This window comes from Gallinula chloropus, assembly GCF_964237585.1.
Source record: "Gallinula chloropus genome assembly, chromosome: 1".
Classification (NCBI taxonomy): domain Eukaryota; kingdom Metazoa; phylum Chordata; class Aves; order Gruiformes; family Rallidae; genus Gallinula; species Gallinula chloropus.
Window position 1 is genome coordinate 176314096 of NC_140085.1, and position 23978 is coordinate 176338073.

Genomic DNA, 23978 nt, shown 5'->3' on the forward strand with positions numbered 1-23978 from the left:
GAACCTACTATTCAACAGGTTGCACATGTGTGCATGTATACACATATTTGTTTAAAATACTTATATGCACCTTTCAATATTTTTGTTTAAACAACTTTCCTGTACCTTCTAGAAACGTTACTATTTCAGCAATATAAATATCCCTAAAAAGAAAATATTTACCTAAAATTACTTTAGAAAAATGACTATTGAAGGTGATTTTTTTTGTCTTCAACATTTCAGTCACAGATCATGGAAAAAATAATGGGCAAATTTGTAATTTGGACTTCAGCAACTTTGGAAAATAAACACAGAAAAGACAGTCAAAACCTATTCATAATTTCACTGTGCAATAACCAGCGTAATTTCTTTTAACATCTTTCACTACAGCTAGGCTAAAATCTAAATTAAATGCCCAATCCTGTCTGCTTTTGAGAAAATACAAGTTTCACTTTGACTTTACCAGAAACAATATTCGAACCAAAATCAATTCAAAATGAGTAAAAATCATGAAACATTAGTATTATGTTAGCTAACAATGGGGGCTCAGTAAAAAGAATACAAGGCAAAGAATAGAATAGTGCACTGTGGTTTTATTGATGGCAGCAATGACAATTTGCCTCTTTCATATGTAAAAAGTATTCAGCTTCATATAACTAAGAACTTTAAAAAAGTCTGTTGTGGTGTCAGGTCCAAATTCCTTCTGCTCACATGAGCTTTCCTCATTCCATCCTGTTGCTTGGGAAAAGCCAGAATTTCTTCTAGAAGTCTTCAGCAAGTTGGAGCTGCCAGTGAATTTCCCCCCCATCCCGAGGTTTCTAAATGAAAGAAATAAAATACAATAGATAAGCATAAAAACTCTCTGGTCTTAGCACAACATGCTCTTCACTGTTAGTTCATTTCCTTCCTCCAAGAATGAATATCTGCTTTTCAGTAGAGATCTAAATCTTTAAAAGAACGAATCAGAAGGTTGCCCTTCAATACAATAAATATGATTGGTATACAAGGAAAGGATGCTTTCTGGAAATTACTTCTCACAAAAATGCAGTTTGCCCATTGGGTAAGGACTTCAGTATAGATTTTATAGCCAAGTTTGACAGAGTGTAAATCAATTCTATCGTGGTATAAAGGAAGAGCCAAGAAACAGATAACGACCAATCGTTCATAGGTTCACACTCTTGGGTTCTTTCAAGCAACTCAAAAAGCCATGATCCTTCAAAACATTATTGATTCCTTGTTCCCCTCTTCTCATACTATCATGACTTTCTATACAGGAAGTGTAAGCTCAGGAAAGAATATTTTATTTTACAGACCTGTTCAAGCTAGTATTTGACTCATTCCCTAAACTACCTAGGGCGGTTCAAGGGCTCTCCGAGCAACACTGATAAAACTCTGAGTTAGCATTCTCTACCTCAAACTGCTGGGTATTAATAAATGTCTAGGTCAACTGTAACCACAGTAAGTACTGACTACCCTATACTTCTGCTACTTCCCCTTAACATTACTACTCTATCACTCTGTCTTCAGCAAGTCAAGACTTCTTGCGAGTCTGTATCAACTTTCTTAACACCTGAAGCATGGAAGAGCGTGGCACCAATCTCTTCAGAAGGACAGCATCATCGAATGGTTTGGGATCAGAAGGGAGCCTTAGAAGTCTACTAGTCCAAATCTCCTGCCATGGGCAGGCAAATCTTCAACTGGATCAGGTTGCTCAGAGCTCCACCTGAGCTAACTGCGAATGTCTCCAGGGATGGGGCACCTAAAACCTCACTGGGTAACCTGTGACAGTGTTTCATTATCCTCATTGCAAAAGATTTCTTCTTTGTATCTAGCCTGAATCTCCCTTCTTTTAATTTAAAAACATTACTCTTTGTTATATCATTACAAGCCCTACTAAAATGTCTGTCTCCTCTTAAGACACCCACTTTAAGCACTGATAGACAGCAATAAGGTGTCCCCAGAGACTTACCTTCTCCAGGCTGAACAAGCCCATGGATACAGATTCCACTTTTAAGAAACAACTCAGGATTAAAAAACTTCAAGTAAGAAAAACAACTTTAAAAACTTAATCCTCCTCACACTTAAGACCCCATTACATTTTTGATACAGATTGTATGCTGGTATTTGTCAATACTAATTGCAGATTTGCCAGGGAAGCTTCAACCCCTAGATAAGTATGCTGAACACTAAGCCAGGAAGCAGTGCATTGTTGCACTAGTGCTAGTAAGTCCTCCCTGTCAAGTGATGTAACATCAACATAGATAGCTCTAAAAGCTTTTGAGTCAAAGGTGACATATCTACAGTATGGAGATAATGTTTCATTTTGTTACATCTCTACCATACTCAATACAAATATGGACAGTGAACTTTATTTTTAAGATGAAGTTGCCTTTCAAAACAAAGCACCTTGGCATTTTAAATGTATTTATAGTATTTAATATTCTATAGAATTTACTAATTTATAATATAAAATAATCATCAACAAGGGCTCTCTACCTCTTTGCAGGAGAAAAAAAAAAGTTACTTTACATAATACAGAAGTACTCCTCAGAGAGTAAAGGTGTCATTAAGCATTCTTCAGTAGTAAGCTGTGGAAAGCGTTGTCTCATTGGATCCCTTAAAACTCCTCCTGATAAATCATGCCTTCATCTAACAAGTTATCAAAAGCATGAAATAAGAACAGTATGCCATGCCCTCAAAAACTCTAGGTAATAAAAAGAAGGAAAAAAAACATACAGGAATCCACTTCCAGGAGATGGCATTCAATATTCCTGATTTTTACACGTCAAGACAGTAAAGCTTCACTGTTGTACAAGTCTGGGTAAGGTGAAAGCAATTTAGAAAAGGACTAAAATTTGACTTTCTGCCTACATTTAAAAATCAGAGAACTCACTACATCCACCACTTATTTTTGGAAAAGCTTAATAGATTTTCATTACTGGTTTCCCCTCGAATTCCACTGTTTAAAACCAGTACCTCATCAGGTCAAGTGTTATGCATTCCAAACCGCAACTGAAGTATAAGATGTATAGTAGTACAAGATGCTCTTTGGGGAGCTATAAGCTGTATCCAATAAATATGGCCACCACAGTACTCACACTAAACACCCACTCACATCACTTTACCTGTCAAACAAGACAAGTGAAGACAGCTACACCGGAGTCTACAGGAACTACAGAAAGCAAATCTAGCAGACAAAAGCTACTCTGTATCACAAAGAAAAAGCTTCTGGACACAGCACTATGATGAGTGATTGGTGAGGTTGCACCTCAAATACTGTGTTCAATTTTGGGCACCTCACTACAAGACAGACACTGAGGTCCTGGAGTGCATCCAGAGAAGGGCGACCAGGAACTGAGGTTGTGTAGTCTTGAGAAGAGGAGGCTGACGGGAGACTTTATCACCGCCTACAGTTACCTGAATGAAGGTTGTAGAGAGGTGGCTGTTGGTCAGGTGATAGGACAAGGGGGAATGGGCTCAAGCTGAGACAGGGAAGGTTCAGATCAGACATTACAAAGAAGTTCTTCACCAAAAGGGTTATCGGTCACTGGAACAGGCTGCCCAGGGAGGTGTCTGAGTCACCAACCCTGGATGTATTAAAAGATGGGTAGATGAGGTGCTCATGGATATGGTTTAGTAGAGGATGGGTATGGTTGGACTCAATCTCAAAGGTCTTTTCCAACCTAGTGATTCTGTGCTATTTTTATTCTCAAAAATATTTGCTATAGAGTGGATCTGAAACTGAGGAAGAAGTTCCAGTTTTGATGCTATTCAGAGATGACCACAAATCCCCCACTCTTCAAGAGGAACGGAATGTTCAGTTTTTCAAATACTCACTTGAACACAGTGGCAGAGGAAAAAAAACTCCCTATTAGAAATTCTAGACAAAAGAAAGGATTGTTTTGACTGAAAATAATACAGGACCTAATTATGCCTACATAGCCCACCCACACTCTGTACAGAAAACATCTGTTGCTTCTCCATTTTCTTTTTCTACCTGAGTGATCCTTGCATTCAAGAATCTAAGATCAATTTCCTGCCGTGACAACTTTTTAGTGTTAACATCCTACAGCTGTTACATTATTTTATACTGGAAATTTTCCGAATGCAAGTCTAAATCTGATCAAGCAGTTTAATTAAAGTAGCTAGATTTAGCAAATAATTTTATACTAAAAATACACAAATATTCAAACTGACTACATTCTAGCCATTTAGAGAGAGTTTTCACTTAACTACCTTTCAAGACAGTTCAGTTGGAGTAGCCAAAGAAGATGGCATTGACCATTTTGATCTAGAAAGAATGAATCTTCCTATCAAACAATAAGTTTTTTTTTTTTCTCACAATCAATTTGCTTACAGCAACAACTATTTAAGGTGTGAATAACTCTTACAACACTTGTTATTTGTATTGCAGGAAAAAAAAAGTGCAGAGTTAGAGAATTCCAGCAGAGTTAGACTTACAAAATTAGCCAAAATTTACCAGGTTTAACCTGCCACTGATTGTACGTAAGAGATTTGGATAACAAATTGGTATTACCTAATTTGAGCAGATGTTGAGGTAAACCATCCTAGGCCAAAAGAGGACACAGGAAATACCTCATTTGATCAACTTAGGAAGAAAGCTTAAAATTACTATGATGAAAAAAAATGTATTTGGAAATACTGTTAATAAAAGATGTACTTCTTAAAGCAAAGTAGTTGCTGAAAAATTATATTCAGCTTGATAACACATTTTTTTTCCAAAATATAGCTTGAATTTTGCTTTTGCTGGATGAGAAGAGTCCATTACTACTTGTTGACAAAGGCATTTCAGTTTATTTAACTGACACTATTTGCCACCTGAAGAAAACCCCTTGCTTTAGAGATGCCTGACAGGAAACAATAGTACTTGGATGGGGGCAGGGTAAGGGATGTAACTGTTTATTTTTTATGGCAGGTGGGTTTTGATACCATGACTGCTGTCCATTTAAATTAGGATCCTGCTAGAACCTTTAATGTAAGCACAGTAAAGAAAACCTGCAAGGAATAACCACCTGTGCCTTAGAAAGGTTGTTCCTTACTTGCCAACAATTCATTTGCTCTTCTTGAGATACAGGAATTACTATCACGCTCTCTAGATGTCTGTTCCTGCCCCCATCCCACCCCAGCTGACTGAAGCAAAACACAGTTTCCCAGATTTATACTGTGAAATAAATACCAGTATCACCTAAAGACAGAAAAAATCCCCTTCCATGGTTCTGAATGCTGCCTACACTGAGCACACTTCATTCAGCTGATCACAGTGACACTCCTCTGAACTAACCAAGCTGGTTTCAAACTCAGCTCCACGCACATCACAGAATTATTTCTGCATAATTTTTTTTGCAAGATGTTTATTGATACACTTAAAATAGGAAATAGAATTGTATGGAGAAAAATAGAATAATTATCACCTTGGCAAAGAGTCAGAAATATTTTTTCTTTTATACTACCAGTACTTCCCCAAATGAAAAAGGTATTTTAGAATACGATCACAGAACTAAAATCATACATTACTGCATCAAAAGCTGCAGAGATCAGCAGCACCTATTAAGCCAACTGAAGGTGGAGGACTGGAGCAAGGAAAGGAGCTGAAGAGAGCTTGGTAAAAACAAACAGGTTAGTAGGAATAAAAAATCTGATTCAAGGCAAAGGCACAATGTAGATGTACACCAAAGAGCATTTTCCTTTACGAAGCTGTCTTCGTTCAGGGCAGACTTGTAATCAACATTTAAAAATTAAGGATTTGCAAGATCCACAAGCAAAATGAAAGCAGTACAGCATACTTGATTTGTTTAGTAAAAGAACTATTTTATGTGGCTATCCTTTTTAGATTTCTATATGCATGTATCAAGTGTATTTTACCAGGATGATGTATAAAACCTGAATTTCTGCTAATTAATAAAGTATGGGTGCAAACGTATCCTCAAGATTCAGAGTATGGTAAATATTCTTAGGCCTTGGAACTCCCCATTCAATAGTGAGTTCACACATGTTTAGATTTTAGAGTTGCAAATTCTCCTTCCCATGCTAAACAATACAGGAAGAGTATTTAATCACATAAATGACATAAAAAGAAGAATATGGGATTTGGATAGATACAGACAGTACTGAGTTCATCAGTGACCACAGCCACTTACTTCAGAGTAAAGAAGCTGAAAAGTACATGAATAAAGGAAAACTGCTACTGCTCTCAGGTAAAAAATTACCAAGTAAAAACCAGATAAAACTTTTTTTAACCCCCCCAAAGTTTAGAAGCAATAGGCCAAACATATCTTCCTTGTAGGTGATCACAAGTAGCTGCTAAACTAAGAAGACTAACAATAAAAATTTCACTTACATGATAAGACACTGACTTAGTATCAGTAGTTCTCTGTAGGTATAGCAATCACTGCCCTATGCTTGCTCCTTATAGTAGGTCATACATATGCTGTTGCTTAGTACATAAATATTTTTAATAAGAAACGAGGTTTTATTTTTAATAAGAAACAGTTTTAAATTTAAACAAATTTAAAGTCGTTTATTTGCTCGTAAAATGGTGATTACAATAATTTATTTGTTCAAAATATTAATCTTCTGCAACCCAATATGGAGTTCTCATGCAACCAACTACTGGCAAAGTTGTAGAAAGTTCTCTCGCAAACTTCACAAAGACTGAAGTTCTGACTTCTTCAGAACACTGAAGATCTGTTTTTCTTTAAATCTAAACCCATAAATAAAACGTCAATATCATATATTTACCTTTTATTTCTTATTAATCAGTTTCTAGCTCTTGGGGGTTGATAAAATTGTTGAGTAGGTCGTGTGGACCGTCTTGGCTGACCATCGCCTCCTCTGCGGAATTCTAGAGTTTGCTCGTAGGTTTCTTCCTCTTCCTCCTGCAGGTAAATGACATTGCTTTAAAATGGAAGTCTAGGTAAACACACTGTATGTAAGTAGGTATATGCATACATACACACATATGAATGAATTCATGCACATAGAGCAGCTGGAGATCATGTTCTGATGACCACTTAATAAAGTAAGTCAGATAAATGCAGTGAGGTGCTCAAACTTCGTCAAGCTAACAAAAACAAGATAGAGAATCTCAAAACTCAAATCCCCAAGGCAGCAGCACAAGTTATTAAATATTTGCAGGGGAAAAAAAAAGCATATATATTGAAGCAAAATTATTTTCCAAGAGTCATACAGGCAACAAACTCAAGAAGCAAGATAACCTCAATAACCTGCCAGAAAAAGAATAATATCAGCTTTTGGGAGTTTAGAAATGTGCATGGAATGAAAATAATAATTAGGAAATGGAAATAGAAGGAATTCTGGCAATATGCATACTAGAAACACAGATCTGAAACAGCAAACAAAAATCTGTGATGAAGCAATAATGAAAAAAGCCTACGAGTATAGTGGACAGCAATTTAGATATGAACTTGCTATGTGCAGCAATAATAAATACAAGCACTGAACAATGAGAGGAGTGGTAATTACATATTTGCAATATTGTATTCTCTCCCAGACATCTCAATACCAGTAAAATATTGACAAATTACATGGAATTCGGGGGGAAGGGGAAGAAAAGAAAAATAATCAGAAGACAGGAGACAGATTTTCAAAGGAAGATTAAAATAGCTACATATTTGATTTGGTCAGGAAATACTGAAAGGAAAAAATCTTAATTTGGTGGAATATTTTATTTTGAAGGTGGAACACATTAAAGACAGCAGAATCTTAAGAGCATTAGCGTTGATAACAGAATTAGAAGGAAAAATTACAGGCTGAAAAAATTAATAAGCTTTCTGAACAGAAGTATGTTCAGGGAAACAGTTAAGAATTTATTTCTTTAATATCCTCACACTGCACTGTAGCAGGCACCAGGTCTAGAGGGAACATGCTGCAAGAAATCCACTTTTGGGAAAAAGTAGTGAGGAAATAACTCTAAATTCCCTTTCATTCACTACACAGGAGCATACAGAAACAAAACTAAAAAACACTGATTAAGTCATTAGAAGTTTGTCAACAATTCCAATGCTCAGGAACTGTCCTAGAGTGCAGCATGCAGGTAAGAGCAAGTCACAGCAGTAAAATATTTCAATGTAAGAGACAGAAAGGAAAATCTACAGCCAGAGTTTTCTTTCTGTTGTGAAAACTCAGATCTTACACTGAGAAAACCGCCCTCTTTGAATCATCTTGAATATCAGTAAACATGCATTTTTAAACTAACAGTTACAGACAACCACATTCCTCGTGGTAATGCCTCCTATTTACAGGGCACATCTGTGGCTATAGCTGCCTTTCCAGAACATCAGATTAAGCCCTACAACAGGGAGTCTGTACAACGACTGCAAAAGAAAACAAGATTTTTCAACATAACTGAATAGAGCACATCTGACATGATCTTTTAGTTTAACCGTAGCCAAAGGCGAGGAACCATGGGTTTCTGCCACAAAACTTACTTTTCTTAGTGTACCTCTTTTACTGCGTACAGCACTATTGATTCCCTCATATAAAGAGGTTCAGAGACATTGATTTTCAAAAAAAAAAAAAATAGAAAAGCAGATGTCTAACAAAATAAATCCACAGTTTGCAATAGTGTCAGTACTAGTACAAACTCTCCACTTAAGTCTATCAAATAGTTTCCTGTCACTGATGATGCAAGATGCACTAGGATCAGAACATTAAAAGATAAGCTATAGGCCTGAAGTGGTCTAAATACCTTTAGTTCTTTCAGTATACTCCAAGAAACCTGAATCCTTGAAAATAGTTCCATGTTATTTGCCAAAAGAGTAAAGAAAAATGCAAGGTTTTTTAAAAGTTCTTTTCCAAAGCTTCAATATAAGATGACCTCACTCTTCAAGAATTGGGGAAATTTCACATGTCCAATACTGTGATATCTCCAGAAATGGGAAAACTAAGTAGCATATATGAATGACTGAAAGTTTAGCACCACAAATTGGTGTTTTCAAGAGACCGTAGCAAATTAGAGGTGAATCTTTTCTTTGTAACCTTGGCAGCCTTACAGACATCAAAATAGATTAAATAGTTAAGTGCATCACATGTCACCTGTACCAGCCAACCCCTCTCTCAAGTTAAGTATCTCAGAGTGTATTTTAGACCGGCAGATCTTCATCCAATCTCAAAGCTAATCCTGTTAATAGTTTGAATTCCATAAAACCCAATTAAAACCGCAATTTGTCTTACACATTGCTGGTTTGGTGCATTTGTATTTAGACACAGAATGAAGAGCTTCAGAGGCATGCATTTCAATTCAAGTATTTTTATTATAACAGGCAAGAGTGAAATCCGTAGTCACACTCACTTTGAGGCTCTGAGTGAAATGAACCCAAGCAGTGCAGCAAATTATAAGAACCAATATCAAAATATCTGAACATCAAAACACCTTTCAACTTCTCCCTCCTCCTTCTCTGTGCAGAGACTCCCCACACAGTTACCACATAGTTATCTTGAAGTCTGCCATCTTTGCATCAGATGACACGTTGTCATTTGTTTCTTGGATTTTACCTGTTCACATTTGATCCTAATTGGATTTAACATTTTAAAAAGTAACAACTTGTTGAGGCACGTCCTAACTGAACATTGCTTCCTGTTTTGCAAGGAATTGCAATTATTGTCTGCCACCATTTCAGTCCACCACTGCTGATCTTTCTATTGCCATTTTGTTTCCCTCTTAAGGATTCTTTCTGGGTTCATCTTTATCTCAATTTAGTTAAAAATCTCTTCATTCCATGCCCGAAACTGCCATCCCTCTTCTGGAAAAGCATCCTCTCTTGGTCAGCCATATTTAGTACCTCCGATGTTCACGTCTTTGTTTTCTCTGTTCTTCAACAGAAGTTTTTAGCTTCAGTTGTCTACATTTCTTCCATCATAACTCTACAATCAGTTAGGTCACACATCTTGCCATCCACTCTATTTTTCAATTCTTTCTTGCTGCTTGCTTTCAATGTTTCAATTATTCCATTTCCCATTTCCTTATCCATGTAAAATCTAGATTACATTTTATAAAGCAAAGGTGGACACAAATTTCTCAGAGCATTTTCATTCTTCTTCCATCACCACTAGAGGTTTCATGTTAACGCACTACTCCAAAAACATAGGTATTTTATTATCTCCATCTTATTATTTATCTAATATTCCAAAATCCAGGACTGATTTTTTTTTTTAGTACCTCCACAATACCTAAACCTAGGGCTCTGTACCCCGAGATAAAACGATACTGCCAGGCACAACTGCAAAAGGTCAGAATAAATCTGGCAGATCCATAGGAAAAAGCAATGACAACGCAAAGAATGAAATGCACAAAGGAATGATTGCTGTAACAGGCTAGATTGTCATGAGACACATGGTGGAGGATGTCAGCGTTCTTTAGGTATGTAGAACACGGTGGTGAACAGGGAAGCATCAGTCACTGCGCATTTCAGCATTCAAGACTCAAAGTCTGCTGTCACTTTTGATGTTTTTGTTGTATCTCATAAGACAGACAAGAACAAAATAAGTGTAAAATTGGAGCACATTCAAGTGCTTTTATTTTGGATCCACATATGGTGAAGAGCTTGTACCACACCACCATACTTTACCAGCTGAGTACATAACTTCAGTCCAGCCAAGTGACTGCTAGCATGCTTTTACATAAAAAATTCAATGTATTTCAGAGCTGAAGAATAAAGTTATAAATCCTGCATTTAAAATATCTTAATCAATTTACTCTTAAAATTAACAATATTAGAGCTGAGTAAATTTGTATTTCATTAAAAGCTTTCTCACTGAATTTCAATTGCAAGACTTAATTCATCATCACATTCACAACAGAACTGTTTAGAAGCCAGGGGAGGTTTAGATTTGGTATTACGAAAAAGATATTCACTGAAAGGGTTATCAAGCACTGGAACAGGCTGCTGAGGGAAGTCGCTGAGTCACCATCCCTGGAGGTATTTAAAAGATGTATAGACTTGGTGCTTAGGGACAATTTAGCAGCGATTTGACAGTGCTAGGTCAACAGTTGGACTTGATCTTAAAGGTATTTTCTAACCTAAACAATTCTACAGAAATTTATTTTTTTTAAAAAATACATTCCTTGAAGCGCTTGCTTACAACTTCTGAAGACAATGAATAGGAGTACGACAGGAAAGAGCAGGACAGAATTTATGCAGTACATGAAAGCTTTACTGAATGTTCTGCTCCCATACATTTGGGATGGAGTTGCAAGTCACAGCTGAGCACCTCCAACAGTTTGCCACCTACTAACTAGTTACCTCTTGTCTAGTCCTGCTTATGAACAGAAAATCCTGCTCTATTCAGTGGGCCCCTTTGCTGTAGTTTCAATTACAGCTCTCTGTGGGCTACTAAGGGATAAGCACAAGAGCCTGCACAAGGAGGCATGAAGCAGTAGTGTGGGGTAGTAGTGTGGGGCCAGGAATCACGGAACGAGACGCAGAAAGCAGAAAAAAAAAGCCACAGTTATTTTCCATTTCAGTAATGTCAAACCACTGCTTCAGGTTAAGTTCTAGATTTAACTTCACCCACATTCTCAACGCGTGAAAGACTTGCTGGTCTCAGTACGTACAAAGAGTGCACAGTTCCTTGCAAAACAGACTTCTTCATTTCAACTCCCAGTTCCTGGTCCAGATTTAACGCCTCTCCTCAAGTGCCCACTCTGCTGGCAACAGTTGTCTCTTGCTGTTAACACACCAAGTGATCTCTTGTTTTTCTGGTAAAACTCCTTTCTAAATAAAACTTGCATTATTTGTCTAATCACCCAGTGTCAATCTTTGAGCACTTTGATTTTTTTGCAGCTTCTACTCAACCCATGTTTACATCAATCAAAAATACTCTTAAGACTTTCGAGGCATATTAAACAAAACAACCAAACACCAACACCCCCCACCCTAACCAAACAGAAAACCTAACCATGTCATGGCCATATTGAAAAAATTCACAAGTTGCCTACAAAAAGCTAAAAATTATTTAAATTTCTATATATAACACATCCTTTGCTACATATAGCAATTTAAATTGCTATATATAACACTTCTTAAGAAAAGAATCATTAGCTAAAGCATCTACAGTATTCAGTTAAACTTTTACGTTACTGAAATGGAATCTTACAATTCTGTAAAAGCTAAGAATGAAAACAGGTTTTGAAGACAAAATAGGTTTTGCCATTTAATAAAAGCACAAGTTACAACCTCAGCTTTAGGGCACAATTTAAAAAAAAAAAAAAGCCAACTATCAAATGAGGTGTGAAAACTCCAAGTAAAAGAGAAATTACCACTAATGTAGATTTGCAAGGATCTTTACCAAGTAGTGACTTTGTGAGTAGAGCACTTTGAAGTGTATAATACAGAGTAACTCAACGTATTTGCTCTTGATCAATTTTCTTTGCAAGTTACGCTTGTTACTTATAATATCAGCTCCTCTCAAAGTAATCTTGGTGAGCATGCAGATGCTCACAATTTTTTTTCCACAGTACACATCTAAATTAGACTGGGCCTATGGCCATAGTAATTTCTGAGTTAAATTATAAGTGAGAAGGACAATTGGGATTCCAGGTTATACTGACAGATCTGCATAGAGCTGACCCCTCACTCCTGTCAGGTCCTGCTTTGGCAGGGGGATTGGACCCGATGATCTCTCGAGGTCCCTTCCAACCCCTATGATTCTATGGTTCTAACTGATATAAACTCTTAGCCATGTGCCTTCAAAGGAGTCAGGATCGCATTACTTTTTTTTTTTAAAGAAAATGTACGTTTAGTATGCTCACACATATCATGTAAGACACGAAGTAATACATTACATAACGAATTGTAAGGATGTAGCTGTGTTTAAATAAAGTTATTTTACAATAACATTTAAAATGTAGCAAATACATGCTAAAATTTACATTAACTTTTTATATAACGTTTAGAATGTTAATTTAAGATCCACAATTACTATTGTTACTTAGCTCTTGCCTGGATACTTTGAAGTCTATCATCACACTACAATTAAATCTTTTCTAAGTCAGGGAATCAACTATGTGACACCCCTTTAAATCGGCAACCTGACTTGTAGGCTACAGTACAGTAAATTCTGGCTACTAAGAACACCACTTTCCTTTCTCTTCTCCTGCACCTTTTTCATCACTTTCTTCCCACTTTTCCTTTCTTGCTCAAGTGTGTAGTTGCAACCTTCACTAATCCAGGTTCAAAGGACAGGATGGGTAAGATCAAGGAGGAAGAACTGCTTCCTTCTGTCAGCACTGCTGGCTGGTAATTAGCCCATCCATGAAACCACACTCGTAATCACTCTTCATAAATCCTTCTTTTCATTAAAATAATCTTATGGAACATGCAATTAGCCTGCCCTTATTCAGCTGCTATGAGTGTGTGAAACAGATTTTGACATTAGAACCAATGAATTAAGATCAATGAAAGGTATCTCTGAGGAAGAAAATACCTTACAGGCCGAAGCAGAACTTACACCTTCTCATCAGACTGCATGCATGCCATTAGGCATGCATGCCAGAGAACATGCTTCCACAGTTACTATTTAGAACAGCAGTAAAAACAAAACCAGCATTAAAACTAAAACCTTTATACAGGTGTATAAGTGAGTACACACTACATGTACAGTACTCACTATGTAATTATTTGATTTCTACAGCAAAAACATCAATAGCTTTGCTGAAACTTTTAGCTTTGGCTTCGCTATATTAAAATATGTCAATATTTATCAACTAAAACTTTAATACATGTTAATTTAAGATACTAAATTTGCAATAAATGTTTCAATAATCCTGAAAAAATGGATATATATAGCATTAATATTTAAATATTTTCATCTATTTTTTCCTCTGCATAAAATATAACTAGAGCTAAGCTTTAAACACACATAATTTTAAAATTATTCTGTTAATATACATCTTCAGTTTTGAGTGAAGCAATAAACATTAGAAACTAAGTAACAGAAAATTTGCAGATTCTTCAGAAAAATCCAGAAATCTAAAAACTGATGGATGGACAAGGAAGCTAATAAAACCTGAAACAACTAAAAGCAACCAAACAGTTAACATGGAGTCAGATATTTCTCTCTACTTCACTGCTTCAACTCTGAAACCAAAGCACTCATTCATTTTCTAAATAGACTATTCAAATTACATTTCTATAAAACTAGGATAATGTAAGTCTGGTGCATGATTATCCTACAGACATTTGCTAGCTTATCTGTTCCCCTTAAGGGTATTGCACACGTCATTCATACTTCCAGTCATTCCCTGTGGCACATATTAAAAAAAAAACACCCCTCTTCTTGTGAGGTTCATAAATGAAACAAGCATTCCCTCCTGCAAGCTGTCACCACGCTCTTAATACAGAAAAAGGTAATGAATTTTAAATGTGTATTTCTAAGGAACTTTTAAGCCATTCACATCACACCCCCGAAACAAAACAACTACCAACTTTTATTGGTAAAAGCTTCTTCACAGTGAGTACTATCAATATCAAACTATGAATACCTAAAGGTTTATTTTTAGCAGTATCTAAAAGAAGGTACCTGCTACATACATAACACACAAGAAGCTGACACATCAAGTTTTCTTAGTTCAGCGCAAGAAAGCCACAAACCAGAAGCAGAAATGTTTTCAACAAAACACATTTAACAACATGAAATCAGTAACAGTAACCACTGTAAGGAGTTACGTGCCGTAAGTAATGCTACTCTAACGAGTAATAGTGCCAGTTTGTGGAAAGCAGCATTGAATTAAAGGTTCATTACCATCGACAGGGGGGTTGGAGCTCTATGACCCTTGGGGTCCCTTCCAATTCATGCCATTCTATGATTCTATGATCCTTCCCCTCATATATAATTCTTAGCCCTTTCCTCTCCCCAATTTTCCTCTTTTAATAAAGTATTCATCCAGTTTTTCAGAACATCCCGTTGAACAAAGATGTTTGGAAACATTTGGGTTTTTTTGTGGTAACACATACGTAGTCCTAAACCTACAGCTAAAGGAACACTTGCATAGTCTTGGGGAAAATCGTTGAGTATTCATTTTCCTTGCATTAAGTGCACTCGCAAGCGAAACCATACACGTGCATATAGGGGGATGGGAGGAATTATCTGCTGTATTACTGGTCTTACTTTAGTATGTGTTCAGAAAATTCTGCCAACCAAAAATTCAGAGAGAAAACACAAAGTAATAGTCTGAGAAATTACCTAATGCTTTGCTGTTAGGGCACAGAAACATTATCAAAACCTAAACAGGGAAGCAGTTAGTTTTGATGACGTTTTAGATGAAACAGAATGCTGGGTGCACACTCTCAACCATGACAAAGCATACCCATCAACACACATGCATATGCAATAAACACACACCATGACAAAAAGTATTTAAAGAAACATGTACAGAAAAAAAATTGAACAAATATATCCCAAATTCTAGAAAAAACCCCAAAACAAACAACAAACCAAAACTGCTTGCAAGTGGTACTGGGACACAGCAATTTAAGAAAGTCTTAAAAGTGAAACTGCCTATAAAGCTACTCAGAATAGTAGCTATTCTGAATAGCCCCAGAACAAAAGAGTATCTTAGCTTGAAAGCCAGAACACCTACATTACACACGTTGTATATTTATATTCCATAATTTTTTATGGATATATAAATTTTATAAAATAAAATACATTGAATTGCACCTATATTTAAATTAACTACTACAGTAAAAAATAATAGACCATGTCATCCTGCAAGTTCTACAACAGGATCAAGAATTATGATGGGCAAAATATGCTTATGAACATTAGGAACTTTTAAAACTGCTGCAGGATAGAAAAAGCTCTGAAATCTAATGTTCAATAAATTTTTATCTATGCATAATTAGTCCATAAGTTAGGAACAAATTAAAAAACAAAAAAAACAACACCCAAAAAACCCAACCCCCCTTAAAAACTTTTTCATTTGCAAGAAAAGCAAAAGCACTACAGAATAAAACCACACACCTCAATTTACTCACATTCATGGCACTTCCATTCCTTCCTTGATATGGAAGAAAGTCCTTTTCCAGGTTGGGAGGTCAACCTTTGTTGAGTAGCTCCCTCCCTTAACTGGCCTGGAACTTGTGGGAGATCAAATCTCTCACTGGGGACTCAACTTCTCTCCTCATTCTGCACAGCAATGATGAAACTGTGACTTGTGATGCAATTTTCAATAGCTAGGCCTCAAAACACCCAGCAACAGGGGTTGCTGACCTGCTGCTGTAAGCTAACAGGTGTCAGACATCAAAAGGAGCCTGATTACATGCACAGCTAAAAGAATTGAGACTGGGCTGGGCCAAGAAGGAAATCAAACAAGACAACAAGCTCTACCAAGTCTGCATCAAATAACCTGTAAAATTTTACTTTCAGCCCTACTATTCAAGAAGGTTCATCATCACAACCTTGTGTAGATCCAGGACTGAAGATTGGTGTCCCTGCCTGTGGCAGGGGGGCTGGAACTCTACGATGCTTGGGGTCCCTTCCAGCCCATTCCATTCTATGATTCTATGCTCACTGTTCTGGAGTGAAAAGGTACACTATGGGAGCGCTCCACCAAACAAGGTACAAACCAAGATTACTGCAATAGCTAAATACCACCATTCTAATTTTTTCCTACACACTATATGAGTCAATATAATGTTGGAAAAGAACAAAAACACCCAGGTGTTCAGGAAACAGATCTACAGAAGGAACAAATTAAACAACAAAACAGAATACTGTGGCATAACTAGACAAATCTTCTTGCCAAACTAAGTAATATGTAATGAAATTGAACTGCATGACATAAGCTCTCAAGATTTCCAGTAAGAAGTCGGAAATAACACTTACACTCTCGATACTAAAAAAATACTTAGTAAGTATTGGTAAGAATGTAATGAAACACAACAACTGCTTGCTTTCATTAGAGAAACAGGTATTCTACTCTGGCAAAGAGCTCTTCAACACCACACTTAAAAGGAGGATGGAATTAATATCAAAAGCCTTTACATTCCACCCCTCCCAGTAAGTTAGAACAATTAGTCAGTTTTATACTTATTAAAGATGCATCTTGGCTAACTTAGCAAAGATATGAAGTATTTTGCATAAACTTTGAGGCACATACTGTTTCTCCAAAACTTTGAAAAGAACATACTGAGGCAGCAAGCAACTTTCATAGGAATGATGTCAGATCAAAACATTTCCTCATCTGTTTATGCTCTCTAAAATATTCTGAGAAAATCTGACAAATTGCTGCTATTCTTTGACAACAAGAACAATTATGTCTCAGACATACACACGCACTGTTTTAATAATAGTTTATAAATGTCTCTCCTGGGACATGAAAGAAGCCTACAAATAGCATTATTAATATGAAGAAAATACAGCATGAGTAGAGCCCTTGTCATTGTTAGAAACCTTAGATTATTCTAATAAAACAAGCCAAGAGAAGGTGAAAACCACATCTCTCACCACCCAACCAAACCAAAAAGCCCAGGAGTCATTTCACACACTTTAATGTTTACAAAAATACAAATCACCTTTCTGCAAAAATTGCTTTCACAGCCAAATTGGTTTTTAGTTCTTACATTACAGAAGATTTCTTGTTTACAGATATTATTCTTACTGATAAAACTTGTAAGTCATCAAGCAAGGAAGAAACAAAAACCCCAAGCATTCCTGACATTAACCATGCCTATACAAGGAAACTTTGGCACATTAAATAACATATACTATATACAGTAAGAGGGACCAAGATCTGGGATCATATACACACATCCCATTACAAATTAGGTTTGTCTTCTGTAATACCAAACCATATTTCTCTTCCCTAAAAAAAGCCATCTGTCAGGAATACTACATCAATTTCTCCAGTTTCATCTTTAATAGAAAAAAACCCCTTTGAATTAATCAATTAAACATGGACAAGCTCAGAACTCTGAAATATAACATAGAGAGGGAAATCAGAAAATGATGGTCACGGCAGTAGTAGTCCTGACATTTTTACACCTCAAACTTCTTTTATGTACTTTAGATGTTCAACACACACAACACAGAGAAATTTGGGCATAAAAATCCTTCAGAAGTCTCCAAACAAGAGTAAGAAAAACTTTCACCATGTGATAATGGGATCGAACATAATACTTAAAACAGGTTAAGCTATGCTATCTCAAAATAAAAATTGCAAGTGCCTTTAAAGGAGGGTGTTTAGTGAGGCATAGTGTCTCTCAAAAAAAAAAAAACCCAAACAACCTTAAGATTCCCATATACAGGCATCACTATATGCAATTACATGTAATAACAAGGTGGGGGGGAAGTGAAGGAAAAGAACAGTCTAATACTTTAAGTTTCCTGTTTTAACTGTCATAAGTTTTTTTCATAACTACAAACTTGAAGAAGAATTGGTCCTTAATCTGATTAGTACATCTGGCAATACTTTATAGCAGTATTTCACAGACTGATGAATATGAAATGTTCTAGTGGAAGACTCAAACATCTTTTGCAATGCCTAGTGATATGGGTAGAAAATTAAAAGCCATTGTTCTATGCCCACTTAGTATAAATTGCTTCCTCTCAATTGAAATTTGCCTTTTACTTTATTAAAAAAGTAAAATCCTGATCCTTAAGCATCTTTAAATGTCAGTTGCTTCATTTCAGCTAAAGGCCAATAACTTTCAACTTAAGTTATGATCACCTGTCTATATTCCAACATGGATACACCAACCCAAAGCCTGATAACCCATCTAACTTCTCAGAGGATATAGATGGTAAAGAAAAATACTTAGTAGCAGTTTATCAGGGAAATGCTTTGCACAACAATTATCTCTAAATACAGCCTCCTAAGAGGCTGGGGAAATAACTGAATTACGTCATTATCCTGAGAGAACCTGAGGGTTAATCCCACTTAAAGGTTATGTATGGCAACGCTCTGACAAAGATGTGATGGAATTTAAGGCAACATTCCCAGGAAGTAAAAAGTATACCCAGTAAGGAAAATTTTAGAAAAAAAATTAGGACAGACTATGTAAAGTAATTTTTCAGTCTGGCAGGACAGAGGCAACTGAAATCACTGCATAAGGGCAAGCTGGAAGAAATAAGGTACATCCCAACAAAATACCTACCTAAATCTGAAGTGGTTTAATAAAGATGACAGACTGCTTTTTGTGGAAACTAAATCCACACTAGTAACTTTTTGGATTTAATAAACATGCACCACCACTCTGTAAGAAGGGTAGTCCAAAATCCTCAGCCTTCATTTAACCTGTAATTATGAACTGTAAATTATTCTAGAGATTTTCCTAACAGTTCAGAAGCCAGAGAACTAGAGACAACAAAATTTTGTCTGATGCAACTCTCTTAGGGATATTTTTTTCTACAGTAAGCTCAGAAATGGTAAGTAGACTGCAAAATGCTCTTTATCGGCCTTGGTTTTAGTCTAGTCAATGAGGACACAAAAGCTAGACAGGAGATTCAACCAAGACACGTTTATCTACTACACCTACTTAATTACTCAATGGGAAAGACTTCCTGCCTGACACTCTACATAACAAGATCATAGTGTGATGACAGGCTGTCTAGGTCAAAGAGCTGTGACAAAACGGCATCCAATCTTTCAAGGAAGAATTTGCCTGTCATGAATCAAGACACTGGAATGGGTTCAAATCTTCCAAAAAACAGGTGGGCAAAAGCCTCTTCCATCTTAGAGGCAGCTGTAAGCCTTTGCCACTAGTGGTTTTCAGTGTTGCTCTCCACTGCTGAAGAAAGGTTCAAACAACTTCTGGAAAACTCAACAGCAGTTTATTACCTTACTTACCTGAAATAAGGGACAGGTGTAAGAATCATAGAATGTCTCATGTTGGAAGGGACCTTTATATGTCATCTAGTCCAACCCCTTCCACCCCCTAAACCCTGAATTATAGTTTAAGATAATTTAACACCCATAGAAGCTGTTAGAGCTCTGTGAGGTACAAGACACATTACCAAATTTGAGCTCTCAAATGTTTGCTGGCATGAGTCAACTGCAATCCAAGACACTTTACTATTTTCTTTCCTCAAGTCATTCCTTACTGGAGCAATGACTTGAGGAAAGCTGCAAAGCGGTTTTTCAGTCACCACAGAACAAAAAAGATTACAGAAGAACTAAGATTCTGCATACCTTAATTTTTGCTTTCTTACCTCTTTAGGCAGAAATACAATGCAAGATACAGGAAGAGGAAACTAAGCTAAACTACAGACTTCGCTCCATAATCAGTATTTTTAAGTGAATTAGTATAAACAGAATGTTCGTATGAATTTTATCTTGTTCTGAACACAATCAGAATAAAGCCATAATGTACACTGCTGGGAAAAACTACAATCTTTATTTCCTTCATATAATAAGAAAAAAAAAAGAAGGGTAACCGCAGTGTAAGTGGCAGAACAAGGCCTATCACGTGACTAAGGAATGCAGAATGAAAAATGGGAAAGTAAGGACTTGTCTTTGGGGGAAAATGCCACAAGATAAGCACTCAGGCTACACATTTTCATAATTTATTAAGGAAAAGAAATCCTACAAGTTAGAGAATAAAAGTAAGGCTTAAAGTTTAAATTATTATCTTGACTTTATTTCATTTATTTTCCACAGAACAAGCTAACAAATGAGTCATGATGACCCTTAATGTTTCATGCTTTTCGGTTGTTAGTATAATCTTACATATTTTACAATAAAAACAAGCAGTTCTTATTTCTACAATGGCTTTTCAGTTAGTTTTTTCATTTGGATTATAATATTTTCATTAAGTGATCCCCACTACATTGAGGGAAACAGAAGGATACAGTATTGTAGCATTACATACAAAATACTTAGAAGCACTCTAAAACAGTGGAATCCAAATGTACTTTTATTATTAAAAAATATTTATGGATTTCACACCTGAAACATTTTACAAGCACTAATAAAAGAGTTTTAGTGTTCTTACATTACTTATGAGTATTGTACGCAACTATGGAAAAAATCCCCACTAGATTTTTTGATTTATTTTATATAAAAAAAACAGGTTTATCTTCTAGCCACACGAGATAAACAGCAGCATATTAGGTGTCAGAAGAACTGAAAACTTACAAGGAATCATGACAAACTGGGTGATGAGTAACATACAGTTAATTATCAAGAAGTCTTAAGATCATCTTTTTCAACTGAAGTGGAAAGCACAATGTATCCTGAGAAGTTCAGGCATATTCAATCTGTACTCAAGGTGGAAAAACAACCAAAACCAAAGCAACCAAACAAAAATAAACCCCAAACAAAACCCACTAAAATGACAAAACTTATACCAATGAAGTGCAGTTCAGTATTAAAGATTCAGCATGAATAGAGAGCAGCTGGGGATAAAGAGAAAATGAAAAACAAGGTAAAGTATTTTTGTTAATTTACTATTTTTGATAATTATAAAGCTTGCTAAAAATAGACCAGAAGCACAGGTGCTGAAACAACAGGTCATGCCATGTGATAGTATTAGCTGCTTCGTCAAGTGACTGGTTGAGCAACTTTTTTCTTTTTATTTTCCTTCTGCCCAGTGGTATCTTTTCACCCGTTTACATTTGTTGGAAAGCAAAATACTTAAATTTAACACAAGTACCAAAACATATGATGAAGAAACAGTACAGAATCAACACACAGACTAGTTTTCTGTCTTTAAGTCAATTCACTAAATCTTTTCTTAGTATCAGTAACTCTTTCAAAAAACTGGCAATATTAGGGCATCAGAACTCACACATAGTATACTTCTACTATACTAGTAAGTCATCAGTACTGACAGCTAAGAAAGATTTCTCATTCTGGAAGTTACCTAGAAGGACTGAAATAAAACTCAGCATAACACTTGTAACAGAACAAGTTTGTTCTTGCTGATAACATCCATCAGTGACAGAAAAGTAATTAAAGCCAATTTAAAATCTGTTTTGCTCCCTCATGAAGAGGGCCTATCACAATGTTATGTCAATCCTATGACAAAACATTAAGTAGTATGAGAACTTTCTTTTGTTTTTGTGTGTGTTGTTTCTACATGTTATTAATATGAACACCGAGGCAAAGAAAATGTGACCAACAGTGTTCAGCTTAAAAGACAAACCTGAATATCAGAGCATGACTCCAATGGTGATTAAGAACTGCAAATGCATAACGAGGACTAGAGTCAGCATCCAAACACAAAAAAGTTGATTAGCACCTTGTTCTTTACTTTCTACTGCAAAAAGCCTATAGCTGAAAGGACCTTTAACCAAGAAAATTGCAAATCCTCAGGAAGAAAAAATAAAAAATTTGTTTACTGTGAAGATGGTAGTTGGCACTTATCTTAAATAACTATATGATCTAAATTTAGTTGCTTGAACATCTGCTTTTGACCTAGCCTCCTTTGAAAGGAAGAAAAGAACCTGGAGAAAGATTTCTCATTTCTGAATAGACTGAAAGGTCCTTAGAAAATCCTTATTTCTCCACAGTAAAAACTGAGGAAGTCTCAATGACTAGATGAGGATGCAGCATGACGTTAGACTCTGCTGCTTTAGCAAGAGAATCAACTCTGTCTCATCTCTGAGTTAGTTTGTTAAAGCTGAGACAAGACAAATTAAATTGGGTGGGGAAAAACAGTCCATTTCATTTGACTCACCCTGTGGCTACACGACTGATGACGCATTAAGGCAGCAGAGGGGAAGAGGAGAAACATGTGGTCAGACACAGGTAGAAGAGGCAGAAAGAAGGACCACTGCTTTAGATCAGCACCTCACTGCTAGATCAACTTAGTCCTAACACTAGCTCAAATTCTTAGACTGTGAGAGCTAACTTTTAGGGAATTAAAACAAAAGCCACTACTCAATATTGCAATCCAGTGTGCGAAGGCTTCTTACTAACACAGAAAAAGGGTCAAAGTAAATACATTCGTATAGTAAGAAACTAGCACCTTACAGCTCAGCTATTAGGATAAAAAGGAAAGGGGATAAAAAACCCCAAACCAAGGTAAATTTTCAAAGAAACAGCAATTCATCACCTGGGAAGTTTCAGGTATCTTTTAAGTATAAAAAGGCCATCTCAAAGGCTGTAAGGGCATCTGAGTGCTACAGCAAGTGCACAAGTTAAAAAAACAATGGCAGAAAACAGTAGTTGACTGTTCAGTCCCTGCAGCAGAAGTAGTATGGCTGTATGACCCAGAAGTAAGGCGAAAAAAAAAAGTCATAAAGTAATCCATATAGAAATATGAGTAGTTTTTGTGCAGCTTTTAGTATTAAGAGTAAGCAGCAAAGAGTTGTGCATTCCTGATTTAAAAAAAGAAATCCACCTCTACTTCCATGACATACACAAAAAACGCTTTTGAAAAATCCAGGTTCCATAAAGAAAATGCTTCATAACCTCATACTTCTAAACCTCATAAACCACATTTTGAGGCATAAACCTCTGCCTCAGTATTTGGTAAAGAAGAAACCAGTGAAAGAAGAATAAAATCATGATACAAAATAAAGGGATACAGATGTCTATTTTTAGCCATACATAGGTAAAAGCCTTCAGAATATATTTTTAAAGACTGTTTCCTAACTTTCACAGAAAAACATAAAATGTACATGTGTTGTAGTTTTGTGTGGCTGGGTTCTGGTGGAAGAGACGGGGGCTGCAGGGGTGGCTTCTGCAAGAAGCAGCCAGAAGCTCTCTGCAGGCCCCAAAGAGCAAACATCAGCTGGCTCAAGGCTGGAGTTGTTGCTGACCAAGGCTGAGCCCATCAGCGATGGTCACAGCACCTCTGGGAATCACATTTCAGAGAAAAAAAAACAACCCCGCAACCAGCTGCTTTTTGCCACCAGAGAAGGGAGAAAATGTAAGGAACTGTGCAGACACCAATAAAGGGGGTGCAGGTCAATAAAGGGGTGTGGGAGGAGGCATCCCAAGCACTGGAGAGAAAGGTGGCCCTCCAGCCAGTAGGGAAGACTATGGTGAGTAGGTGTTCTCTCCGCAGCTCATG

General features: G+C 36.4%; 1 protein-coding gene across 1 annotated transcript in view; it reads right to left on the bottom strand.

Annotated features, from left to right (window-relative positions):
- Window positions 1-552: 552 nt before the first annotated feature.
- Window positions 553-23978, bottom strand: part of TDRD3 (tudor domain containing 3) — a 67915-nt gene continuing 44489 nt past the window's right edge. Inside the window, exons 12-13 of the mRNA XM_084272043.1 lie at window positions 6739-6875; window positions 553-797 (exon numbers count right to left, since the gene is read on the bottom strand). Of these exons, the coding sequence (XP_084128169.1) occupies window positions 6756-6875 (120 nt within the window). The 3' untranslated portion in view covers window positions 553-797; window positions 6739-6755. The remainder of the gene's footprint in view (window positions 798-6738; window positions 6876-23978) is intronic.